This window comes from Schistocerca nitens, chromosome 10, assembly GCF_023898315.1.
Source record: "Schistocerca nitens isolate TAMUIC-IGC-003100 chromosome 10, iqSchNite1.1, whole genome shotgun sequence".
Lineage (NCBI taxonomy): Eukaryota > Metazoa > Arthropoda > Insecta > Orthoptera > Acrididae > Schistocerca > Schistocerca nitens.
Window position 1 is genome coordinate 28,267,804 of NC_064623.1, and position 12,564 is coordinate 28,280,367.

General features: G+C 42.5%; 1 protein-coding gene across 1 annotated transcript in view; it reads right to left on the reverse strand.

Annotated features, from left to right (window-relative positions):
• Positions 1 to 12,564, reverse strand: part of LOC126210261 (fibrillin-2) — a 129,177-nt gene that overhangs the window by 6,626 nt on the left and 109,987 nt on the right. The window contains exon 4 of the mRNA XM_049939451.1: positions 10,506 to 10,657. Within this exon, the coding sequence (XP_049795408.1) occupies positions 10,506 to 10,657 (152 nt within the window). The remainder of the gene's footprint in view (positions 1 to 10,505; positions 10,658 to 12,564) is intronic.

Consider the following 12,564-nt stretch of genomic DNA (forward strand, 5'->3'; position numbering starts at 1 on the left):
AAGTGGGGGTGTCTTGAATACATGTGTCAAACACATATGTGGGTGAAGCTGCAGGGAACAGACTAGAATGTACAGAAAAAGAAATTTCGTATGCATGTATAGATTTTGGAACAAATAATTTCATGTGGCTCAATGGGCTGGTGCAAGTATTTCAATTGGACGCCATTTCTGCGACTTGTGTGTCTCTAGCATTTCCTAGTTGGGCATAGGGGGAATACAGTTTAACGTGGCATCTGAACCACACATCTCTTCTGGTGAATCTCCTTCTCAATGCTAGGTTAAAATGCAAACTGAAAAATTCGGGATACGATTGGGATTAAATCAATGGACTTGTGGGTTTCAGACATGACCTTTACCGGCAAGCCACCACGTCAGACACTGATTCTCATCAAACTTGGCTGCTCTCTGGAATAGTGATGGCTGTTTTCCTTGCCGTTTTCTGACCTGATATCGTGTTCTCTGTAGCTGACCAGCTCGTAGCTCCCACCACTATCACGAGATGTCTCTCCAAAGCCAATTAAATAATGGTGCATACGAGTATATTATACACTCATCAACATTCAGCAGCAATAAAATACGTAGAAAAAACCTTCCTTGCAAAACGATATATTTATTAGTGAATTGAACCCCCATGTACAAAACATCGTATCTCTGAACTGTGTACCGTACAATGATATAATTTTGCAGGTGCATTCAGAAGTGTGTGTCGGTACCGTCTGCAAAACGTGTTGCAAATAGAGTTTAGCACTAAAGAAGTAACAAATGAAAACGTTGCCCCTGACACTGAAGTTTTAATGCATAAATAGCGAAAATGTAGTAAGTGATTTTCCTTACATTATCTTGTTTGGGGTTTTGGTGAGAAAGAGTTTCGAAAAGACTTGAAGTTATATGTAATGTTTTCTGGAAGTCGCCTTGAGCTCACACTTTCAAATACTGGATGAATACAGTCTGAGTCATTTTCACAGTCAGTTAAGCCGTCTCGGGGCATATACACTGCTTTTAAGTTTTATACTTGACTTAATATGTGATACGTTTAACATAAGACTGTATCTCTCACTGAATAGATCATAGTAGCATTTGAAATTTTTAAATTTGGTCGACAGTCATAAATTTATTTTTTTTGGTCATCAGTCTACTGACTGGTTTGATGCGGCCCGCCACGAATTCCTTTCCTGTGCTAACCTCTTCATCTCAGGGTAGCACTTGCAACCTACGTCCTCAATTATTTGCTTACGTATTCCAATCTCTGTCTTCCTCTACAGTTTTTGCCCTCTACAGCTCCCTCTAGTACCATGGAAGTCATTCCCTCATGACTTAGCAGATGTCCTATCATCCTGTCCCTTCTCCTTATCAGTGTTTTCCGCATATTACTTTCCTCTCCGATTCTGCGTAGAACCTCCTCATTCCTTACCTTATCAGTCCACCTAATTTTCAACATTCGTCTATAGCACCACATCTCAAATGCTTCGATTCTCTTCTCTTCCGGTTTTCCCACAGTCCATGTTTCACTACCATACAATGCTGTACTCCAGACGTACATCCTCAGAAATTTCTTCCTCAAATTAAGGTCGGTATTTGATATTAGTAGAATTCTCTTGGCCAGAAATGCCTTTTTTGCCATAGCGAGTCTGCTTTTGATGTCCTCCTTGCTTCGTCCGTCATTGGTTATTTTACTGCCTAGGTAGCAGAATTCCTTAACTTCATTGACTTCGTGACCATCAATCCTGATGTTAAGTTTCTCGCTGTTCTCATTTCTACTACTTTTCATTACCTTCGTCTTTCTCCGATTTACTCTCAAACCATACTGTGTACTCATTAGACTGTTCATTCCGTTCAGCAGATCATTTAATTCTTCTTCACTTTCACTCAGGATAGCAATGTCATCAGCGAATAGTATCATTGATATCCTTTCACCTTGCATTTTAATTCCACTCCTGAACCTTTCTTTTATTTCCATCATTGCTTCCTCGATGTACAGATTGAAGAGTAGGGGCGAAAGGCTACAGCCTTGTCTTACACCCTTCTTAATACGAGCACTTCGTTCTTGATCGTCCACTCTTATTATTCCCTCTTGGTTGTTGTATATATTGTATATGACCCGTCTCTCCCTATAGCTTACCCCTACTTTTTTCAGAATCTTGAACAGCTTGCACCATTTTATATTGTCGAACGCTTTTTCCAGGTCGACAAATCCTATGAAAATGTCTTGATTTTTCTTTAGCCTTGCTTCCATTATTAGCCGTAACGTCAGAATTGTCTCTCTCGTCCCTTTACTTTTCCTAAAGCCAAACTGATCGTCACCTAGCGCATTCTCAGTTTTCTTTTCCATTCTTCTGTATATTATTCTTGTAAGCAGCTTCGATGCATGAGCTGTTAAGCTGATTGTGCGATAATTCTCGCACTTGTCAGCTCTTGCCGTCTTCGGAATTGTGTGGATGATGCTTTTCCGAAAGTCAGATGGTATGTCGCCAGACTCATATATTCTACACACCAACGTGAATAGTCGTTTTGTTGCCACTTCCCCCATTGATTTTAGAAATTCTGATGGAATGTTATCCATCCCTTCTGCCTTATTTGACCGTAAGTCCTCCAAAGCTCTTTTTAAATTCCGATTCTAATACTGGATCCCCTATCTCTTCTAAATCCTGTTTCTTCTTCTATCACATCAGACAAATCTTCACCCTCATAGAGGCTTTCAATGTATTCTTTCCACCTATCTGCTCTCTCCTCTGCATTTAACAGTGGAATTCCCGTTGCACTCTCAATGTGACCACCGTTGCTTTTAATGTCACCAAAGGTTGTTTTGACTTCCTGTATGCTGAGTCTGTCCTTGCGACAATCATATCTTTTTCGATGTCTTCACATTTTTCCCGCAGCCATTTCTTCTTAGCTTCCATGCACTTCCTATTTATTTCATTCCTCAGCGACTTGTACTTCTGTATTCCTGATTTTCCCGGAACATGTTTGTACTTCCTCCTTTCATCAATCAACTGAAGTATTTCTTCTGTTACCCATGATTTCTTCGCAGCTACCTTCTTTGTACCTATGTTTTCCTTCCCAACTTCTGTGATGGTCCTTTTTAGAGATGTCCATTCCTCTTCAACTGTACTGCCTACTGCGCTATTCCTTATTGCTGTATCTATAGCGTTAGAGAACTTCAAACGTATCTCGTCATTCCTTAGTACTTCCGTATCCCGCTTCTTTGCGTATTGATTCTTCCTGACTAATGTCTTGAACTTCAGCCTACTCTTCATCACTACTATATTGTGATCTGAGTCTATATCTGCTCCTGGGTACGCCTTACAATCCAGTATCTGATTTCGGAATCTGTGTCTGACCATGGTGTAATCTAATTGAAATCTTCCCGTATCTCCCGGCCTTTTCCAAGTTTACCTCCTCCTCTTGTGATTCTTGAACAGGGTATTCGCTATTACTAGCTGTAACCTTTTCTTCTACTCCTTCCCCTACAACTGCATTCCAGTCGCCCATGACTACTAGATTTTCGTCCCCCTTTACATACTGCATTACCCTTTCAATATCCTCATACACTTTCTCTATCTGTTCATCTTCAGCTTGCGACGTCAGCATGTATACCTGAACTATCGTTGTCGGTGTTGGTCTGCTGTCGATTCTGATTAGAACAACCCGGTCACTGAACTGTTCACAGTAACACACCCTCTGCCCTACCTTCCTATTCGTAACGAATCCTACACCTGTTATACCATTTTCTGCTGCTGTTGATATTACCAGATACTCATCTGACCAGAAATCCTTGTCTTCCTTCCACTTCACTTCACTCACCCCTACTGTATCTAGATTGAGCCTTTGCATTTCCCTTTTCAGAAAAATACTGAAAATGATTGTTTTTGCCCTGGAAGTCGTTAGGCAGGCTCCCTGCAGCTGTGACTGTGCACCATTTTAGCCATTTGGTAGGACAGACCCAAGCTAGTTGTTACAATTTGCTCGAATAAGCTTTAGAGCTACTTTAGTGTGAAATATCTTACAACATAGACCATTATTATAATGTCATAGCATAATTTTTTCCTTATGCTCGCTACCAGGATATCATTGACTTGATATTATTTCTCGTGCTGTGGGTTGTAACAATTTACACCGCAATGTGGCATGTTGTTATAGTGGATCAGGTAACTTGTGGCACATAGAATAGACTGTTAAGCACTGATCAAAAAAAGTTATAATTTTGTATTAATTTTTGTGGTTTTTCTCTTACATGTAATTTGTTATCAGTATTACAGAAAAGTCTATTGTTAATCTGACGTTGTCAAGAGTTCTTATTCTGATACACCAATTTCACTATCGGAACAGCAGTTCTTGTACATGCAATGTTTATCAATACTTGCACAATAATCGTGAGCCCATACTCCACAGATATTATACAGAAAATGTTTTGTTGGTTGCACTGATTCGGAATAGGACTCGGCATACTCAGTACAGAACCGGAACTTTAATGTCCATGTACAGAGAGAGAACGATTGAGTGACTCTTAGGCGCTGGTGTGACGGGCAACCATTTTGACAACAGCCAGCTGAGTGGCAGTAGATCAACGAACTAGAGCCTGTAGGCCACGTGCGAAATCTGAGGGGTGTCGGAAGGGACAGCTGTCACGCCAGCGCCTAGAAATCAGTGAATGGATGTCTCTGTACACGAACGTTTATAAAGCGACCAACAAAGGTGCACGGTTGGCACCGAGGGTGTTTCCCAACTGAGGGGTCTTAGAAGGTCCCTTTGCCGATTCATGTGTCAATGCAATATCAGTGCAAGTGCAGTTTCATGTGAGTGATGAAGTGTATAAAATTTCCCTATAATTGAAAATTGATGTTTTTTGTAACTGAATATGATGTGCCAATATATGGGGACGGCTTATTACAATTTCATTGTGGTTACTTGTTACATTGTGATACTGATGCGATGCGATATTGGACATCATACACTGAAGCGTCAATGAAACTCGTATACACATGTGTATTCAAATACAGAGGTATGTAAACAGGCAGAATACGGTGCTGCGGTCGGCAACGCCTATATAACCCAACAAGTGTCTGGCGCAGTTGTTAGACTGGTTACTGCCGCTGCAATGGCAGGTTATCAAGATTTAAGTGAATTTGAATGTGGTGTTATAGTCGGCGCACGAGCGATGGGACGGAACATCTCCGAGGTAGCGATGAAGTGGGAATTTTCCCGTACCACCGCTTCACGAGTGTACCGTGAATATCAGAAATCCGGTAAAACATCAAATCTCCAACATCGCTGCGGCCGGAAAAGATCCTACAAGAACGGAACGAGCGACGCCTGAAGAGAATCATTCAACACGACACAAGTGCAGCCCATCCGAAATTGCTGCAGATTTCAATGGTGGGTCATCAACAAGTGTCAGCGTACGAACCATTCAACGAAACATCATCGATATGGACTTTCGGAGCCGAAGGCCCGCTCGTGTACCCTTGATGATTGCGCGACACACAGCTTTACGCCTCGCCTGGGCCCATCAACACCGACATTGGACTGTTGATGACAGGAATCATGTTACCTGGTCACACGAGTCTCGTTTCAAATTTTATCGAGCGGATGGACGTGTACAGGTATGGAGACAACCGCATGAATCCATGGACCCTGCATGTTAGCAGCGGACTCTTCAAGCCTGTGGAGTCTCTGTAATGCTGTGGGGCGTGGGGAGTTGGAGTGATATGAGACCCCGGGTACGTCTAGATACGACTCTGATAGGTGACACGTATGTAAGCGTCCTGTCTGATCATCTGCATCCGTTCATGTATATTATGCATTTCGACGAACTTGGACATTTCCAGCAGGACAATGCGACACCCCATACGCCCAAATTTCTAAAGAGCGGGAACACTCTTCTGAGTTTAAACACTTCCGCTGGCCACCAATCTCCCCAGACATGAACATTATTGAGCATATCTGAATGCCCTGCAACGTTCTGTTCAGAAGAGATCTCCACGCCCTCTTGCTCTTAAGTATTTATGGACAATCCTGCAGCATTCATGGTGTCAGTTGCTTCCAGCACTATTTCAAACATTAGTCGAATCCACGCCACGTGGCCGGCCGGAGTGGCCGTGCGGTTCTAGACGCTACAGTCTGGAACCGCGCGACCGCTAAGGTCGCAGGTTCGAATCCTGCCTCGGGCATGGATGTGTGTGAAGTCCTTAGGTTAGTTAGGTTTAAGTAGTGGGGACTGATGACCACAGCAGTTAAGTCCCATAGTGCTCAGAGCCACGCCACTGGTATTGCGGCACTTCCGCGTACTCGCGGATGTCCTACACGCTATTAGGCATGTGTACATGATGGATGCAGAAGCAAAAGTGGTGGAGTGCATAGAAACATAATGAAACTTTTCAGTAAAAAAAAATATTTTCCTACAACCCCTACAGATTGACAATGAACTGTTTTTCTTTTCCTTACTACCCACAGTTGTACGGAAATTTATCAAATCTCAAAGAATACGTTGGTTAGGACATGTGGAGAGGATGGGGAAAGACAGGACGCCCAAACGAATAATGGTTGCCAGAGTGTATTCCATCAGAAGGAAGGGCACACCAGGAGCTAGATGGATGGACGACGTGCTGGTTGACCTTGCCCAGATGCGGATCCGTGGATGGAAGAAAAAAGCTGAGAACAGAGAGGTATGGAGGAAGATTGTTGAGGAGGCCAAGGGTCACCAAAGGCTGTAGTGCCGAAGAAGAAGAAGATGAGCCATAGTCATTCAAAGTAAAGAGCAGCGCTGCTCATATTTTGAAAAGTTTGCAGTGAGAAACGAGAGTCGTTGGCAGTTGGTGCATTTTATGGCAGATATTGTTGTATAAGAAATGCAGTTAACCTATCCAAATTGCGTTTAACGCTGGGAGGAAAGCTGTAGCTCTTTCCAGTCTTGAGTAAATACGTGATACATTTTGGCGTTTGGCCGCGATGTGCTGCGACACGCCACACTCGACGCTGTGAGTGTTCGCCACTCTCTGTACTGAGCTGTCTCATATCGCATTTCGCATCGCCCCAGTGGGAATCGATGAGCGTCGTATCACGTGACCTTCATTATAACTAAATGTGCCGCATATTGGATCGCCCCTGTTGAGCCTCGCCTAATACTGACAACCGGCCCTCTCTCTAGTCATGGGAGAGAGGTATGTGCTATAACGTGCTGCCACTATTGGAAGAAAAGTGCATTGCTAACAGCAGTCAGATCAAAACTCGTATGTAAAAGATTGCCCTGTGCAACCGTTAGCCCCAGTCTCACCTAATATACAGGGCTGTTCAGGAGGAATGTCACATATTTTTGAGGCGATTCTACATGTAAAAATAAGCTGAAAAAGTCCTATGAACATGTACCTGACTTTCGATCATTACAGAACTGGAGTGGGTTGAAGACTCTACACATTCATGAATGAATATGAAGACAAGTGTGAATATTACCTACTGAAATGTTGTGTCAGCTCTGTGGTCGACAGAATAATGGTGGGACAGATGACTCACCCATCCTACAAGAGGTGTGCGGGTTCTGTAACAGATGGCAGCACTGTTATGCCACACTGAGGAAACAGCTGCAAGTGTACCCAGTGTTCAATCGTCAGTTGAATCAGTGAGCACTCGTGAGCCCGTGTAAGTGTCATTCTTGAGTGTTGTTTAATTGGGTAAGTCCATTGTGCCCACGATTACCAAGATGTTGTATAAGTTCATCTGTGCAGAATATGCAGACATGTCGTTTGTGTACAGGTTCTCCAATGGCATTGCCCATGCGGCATTGACAGGAAACCAGAGATGTTTTCCTGACTGACAAACTCCATGTGCCAGGTTATTTCCGAGGGTTTTTCAAGCATTATGTGAATCTGGAACACTACCCGGTTTACACGTAACTTGGGAATGTGAGGTTGTCCAATCAGCTGAGGAAGGGAACCACTTTTTTGCAATGGTACAATGGAGCCCCAGAACAAGTACATGGCACATTAGCTATCAGATCAACAGTCTAAAAATGCGAGTGCTTGTAATTGAGAGCTTGTAATCATTCCCTGTACAGTTACTAAGCAGTCACATTTTTTGTGAATGATTGGCTGTACATGGAGACATCGTGCAATACACTTTATTTACAGATGAGGCTACATTTACACGTGGTCGTACGATGAACAACTGCAGTTCTCATGCATGGGTGATGGAGAACCTACATGACACCAGAGAGCGAGCCTGTGTGGCCGAGCGGTTCTAGGCGCTTCAGTCTGGAACCGTGCGAGCGCTACGGTCGCAGGTTCGAATCCTGCCTTGGGCATGGACGTGTGTGATGTCCTAAGGTTAGTCAGGTTTAAGTAGTTCTAAGTTCTAGGGGAGTGACGACCTCAGATGTTAAACCGATAGTGCTCTGAGCCATTTTTTTTTAACACCAGAGGAACAACATTCCAAGTCAGGTTCTCAGTGGACGTCTGGTGTGGTATGACTGATGACCTGGTGGTAGCGTCTGTGTTCCTGCCAAATAGCATGACAGCCGCAGCATACACACATTTCCTGATAGAAGACCTACCAGGACTTTTGGAAGATGTGATATTTGAGCAATGACGGCAAATGTAAATGCAACACGATGGATCACCAATTAACTGTAACAGACAAGTATATCAGTATCTGAAAACATATTTCCTCAGCGGTCGATTGTCCACGACTGACCGTCTAACTGGCCCGAAAGATCATCCGACCCAACCCCATTAGACTTTTGTTTACGGGACTGATTAAAGGGGGATTAACAAACACTAGAGAATGCATCACCCATACTGACGATCCGCTAATTATAGTATCTGCTAATGCCAGGACTAAGTTAGAGGAAAACAGCAGGGCACTCGTTCGAAGACTAAGTTACTGGTGCATAAAAAACAAACTAATGATAGCAGTGCACAAAAGAATTTATATGTTACCAAAAGATAGATAATCGAGAACGAGAAATCCCACAATCAGAATAAATGAGCAACCTGTGAAAAGAAAGGCCGTATATAGGTATCTTGGAATTAACATCGACGAAAAACAAAACGTCCACGCACATGTAGAAATCGTCTGCCAGAGAGGCATTAAAATCCTAAATAAAATAGCAGCAACTGACCAAAGAAGTTTTCAGCTGCCACGAGGTGCAATAAGAACACACAACAACGGAGTCTTACTCGCTATTGTGGGCTAAGGGTCGAGCGTTTGGGCTCGTGGAACAGCAGGGGCTCTATAGCGAGCACGCAGCTGTATACTCAACACCAACTGAGACACTGCTGGTGATGTTAGGATTGCAGCCGCTAGATCCAGCAGTAAGAAAGAGAGGTGCTCAATGGCCGATTTCCCAGCTCCTTTCTAAGAATACAACAGTGCATCACAGACACTTGTGAATGTGGACGAATCGGCACCCTGGATCACATTGTCTGGTGTCTGTTAGACGACATGTTACAGACCAGGACAGGAACGCATTTGGAAATGCAAAAGTCTGTAATATAATATGAGGAACTGTGGAGTAAGCTGAGCACGCTGACAGCTAAAGTATCAACCTATGAACTGCAAGCCTACATGGCTGAGATACAAGCAAGAAGAGGCCGTACATCACGATAACGGTACGCGCCACAGCACAGCTACGTCAACCTTCCTGATGCAGTGTGGAGATGGGCCTCGGGGAGGACCAAGAAGGATTTCCTGAGACCGTGGCAGCCATCTCCCAGTCTCCACACTTTGGGTGCCACAGAAGTGCAGCATGTGTGAATCCTGAGTTGTGTCTCACTGTGCCACAGACTAACCATCTCGACAAATGAGAAGTCCAGCTTGGTTCTGATACCAAGCACAGTAGTATAGTGTAATGTAGTGTAGTGCTGTATAACAGTGTAGTCCATAGTAGTGCTATGGACCAGTAGTCTGGATTTCGGATGAACAGTATCTGTGAACCAGATTGCCAGATGATAGTATGTAGACTTTTTTGTTATTTTTCCTTATGTAGACATTCTATGTAGACTTTCCCCCCTCTTAAACAGTATAGTGTTGTGCTGTATTCATGTCCAACATTCTGTTGGACTCAAATAAAATAGCAAATAAAAACAATAATACAAATATATGCTACAAGGGTGGATACATGTGAAGAACTTGTTCCCCACATTGAAGCCTGCCGATATGGTGTTCGATGTGCAGCACAACACACCCTCTGAGGCATTGCTGAGTGCATTAAGGTGAGTGAGGGACTTTTTGAACACCTCTTGTAGGATGAATCAGTCATCTGCCACACCATTATTCTGTCCGTCACAGTGTCTGTGCAACATTTCGCTAAGTAATATTCACTCTTGCCCTCATAATCATTCATGAATGTATGTATTCTTCAACCCACTCCAGTCCTACAGTGATCGAAAATCTGACACATCATCGTAGGAATTTTTTGGTTTATTTTCACGTGTAGAATCGCCTCACAAATTATGTGACACTCCTCCTGAATCATCCTGCAGATGAGCAGAGTCAGGACATGTGTGTTTACTCACTGGCAGGCTGCGAGGCTTTGGCGATTGGCCTGTAGAGGCGCCTCCGTCGGCAGATGGCGACCACCACCAGCACGGAGCCCCCCAATAGCAGCACGCCCAAGAAGACGGCCACGCCCACCCACGCCGCAGGGCTCATCAGCCCGGAACTCGCCCTGCAACAACAGAACATTGTGATGGCAGGTATCGCTGAAACAAACAATTTTCACTTAGACTGGATATTTTCGTTAGCAGTTTAACATGATTGTTAAAGGGCAAGATTTCGTATGTAGGACATTTTCAACTGACGAGAGGTCCCCAGCAGTGGGATAGACTTTTTGAAACCAAATATATTGTGATGTAGGTTAAGATCCCAAGTATCACACCCTGCTACCATTCACCCTGTTGGGCCCTTGGTTGTGAGTAAATGATGAAAAAATTTCAGAATTTTGTGTGATGCTCAATAACGTTAAAAAAAGCTGAATTACATGGTCTTGTTGCACGATGTAATGGATTGTATAATAGCTCCACATGCAAGAGAATGTGGGTTCGAGTCTTGTTAGGTACAATATGCTTTTTTATTTTGAATCTTTATTGAAATGACTTTGATCATTGTTTTTACTCAATTAATTGATTTAAATATATTTTTTGTATTATTCCTTTGTCATGTTATTTTTTTGCATTATCAACTTGTTTCCTTTATTTCATTTTTTCTTTATATCATTCTTTTTCCAATTGGAATTATTGTGAATATGAACTTAATTATATTTCTCTATTATAATATTCAATTATTTGAAAATTCTGATCTTTCAGTTAAAAAACAAAAGATCACATAATATATTTATACTGCTTGTACAGTGGTGTGTGAAATGTACTTTTCATTATCAGATGTGAAATTTTTTTGGATTGTATTTGTCATACAAAATTCAAAAAATTTCCTAAATGCCTATTGCACTATGGAAAAAGTAACGCAGATGATAATTTAAATGAAAGTATAAATATAACGAAACTGAAACAAAATGAGAAATATATATAATGAACACAGTAATGTGGACAAAGAAACAGGGTGATAAAAGACAAGAAATTAAATCGAAATTAATACATAAAATTAATTAAAACAAATGAAAAGATATTTCAAGTGGAAAAAGAATGATAGGAAGAAAAATGAGACCAAATGAAGAAGTTGATATTACAATTATAATGATACAACAAAGAAACTGAAAGAAAAATTTAGATTAAAAGAAGTAAACTGAATAAAAATGATGATCCAATTCATTTCGATAAAGATTTAAAAATCGAGAAAACTTAATGCACCTGGCAAGACGTCGACTCTCAATCTCCTACACGTGAAACTACTATCATGTCCATTACATCACTCCATTACACCACACAACAAGGCAACTGATGCATTTTCTTTTGACACTATTGAGTGTCACATAAATTAGGAAAATCTTTTATCATCAGGTACTAGCAAATCTTAATCGACATAACTGTACAGATGGTTTCAAAAAGTTGATCACACTGCTGGGGACCCCTCCTTGTGAGAGGTGTGATAATTGATTTAGAGGGGTCCGCTTCACTTGTACTCATATTTATCCAAACCATGACCGGTGTTGGGATTTTAAAATCCCATCTTCAGGTGTATGAATCTATTGTATTTGGTAACAAATAACATGTGGTCGAGCCAGCCAGTGCAAGACTTCCAGTCCTTGCATGTTGGCGGAAACTGCCTAACACCAGACAGCCGCAGGGCAGGAACGCTAACTGCTACTGAGGTGGTCTGGAAGCGTATCACAGTCCAGGCACCAACGATGTACGTATGAGTGAACTTGCGGTATCAGCAGTGCTGCAGGAAAACCTGGACTGCAGTCAAGGCACACAAGCAACCGGCACAGCCACACTTTAGAATACAGCTCTGTGTTGTGCTGCAACTCACATGGTGGTGGTGGTGGTAGTGGTGGGGGTAATGGTGGTGGTGGTCAGTTCCTATGGGACCAAACTGCTGAGGTCATCTACTTAATCTAACTTAAACTAACTTACTAAGGACAACACACACACCCATGCCCGAGGGAGGACTCGAACC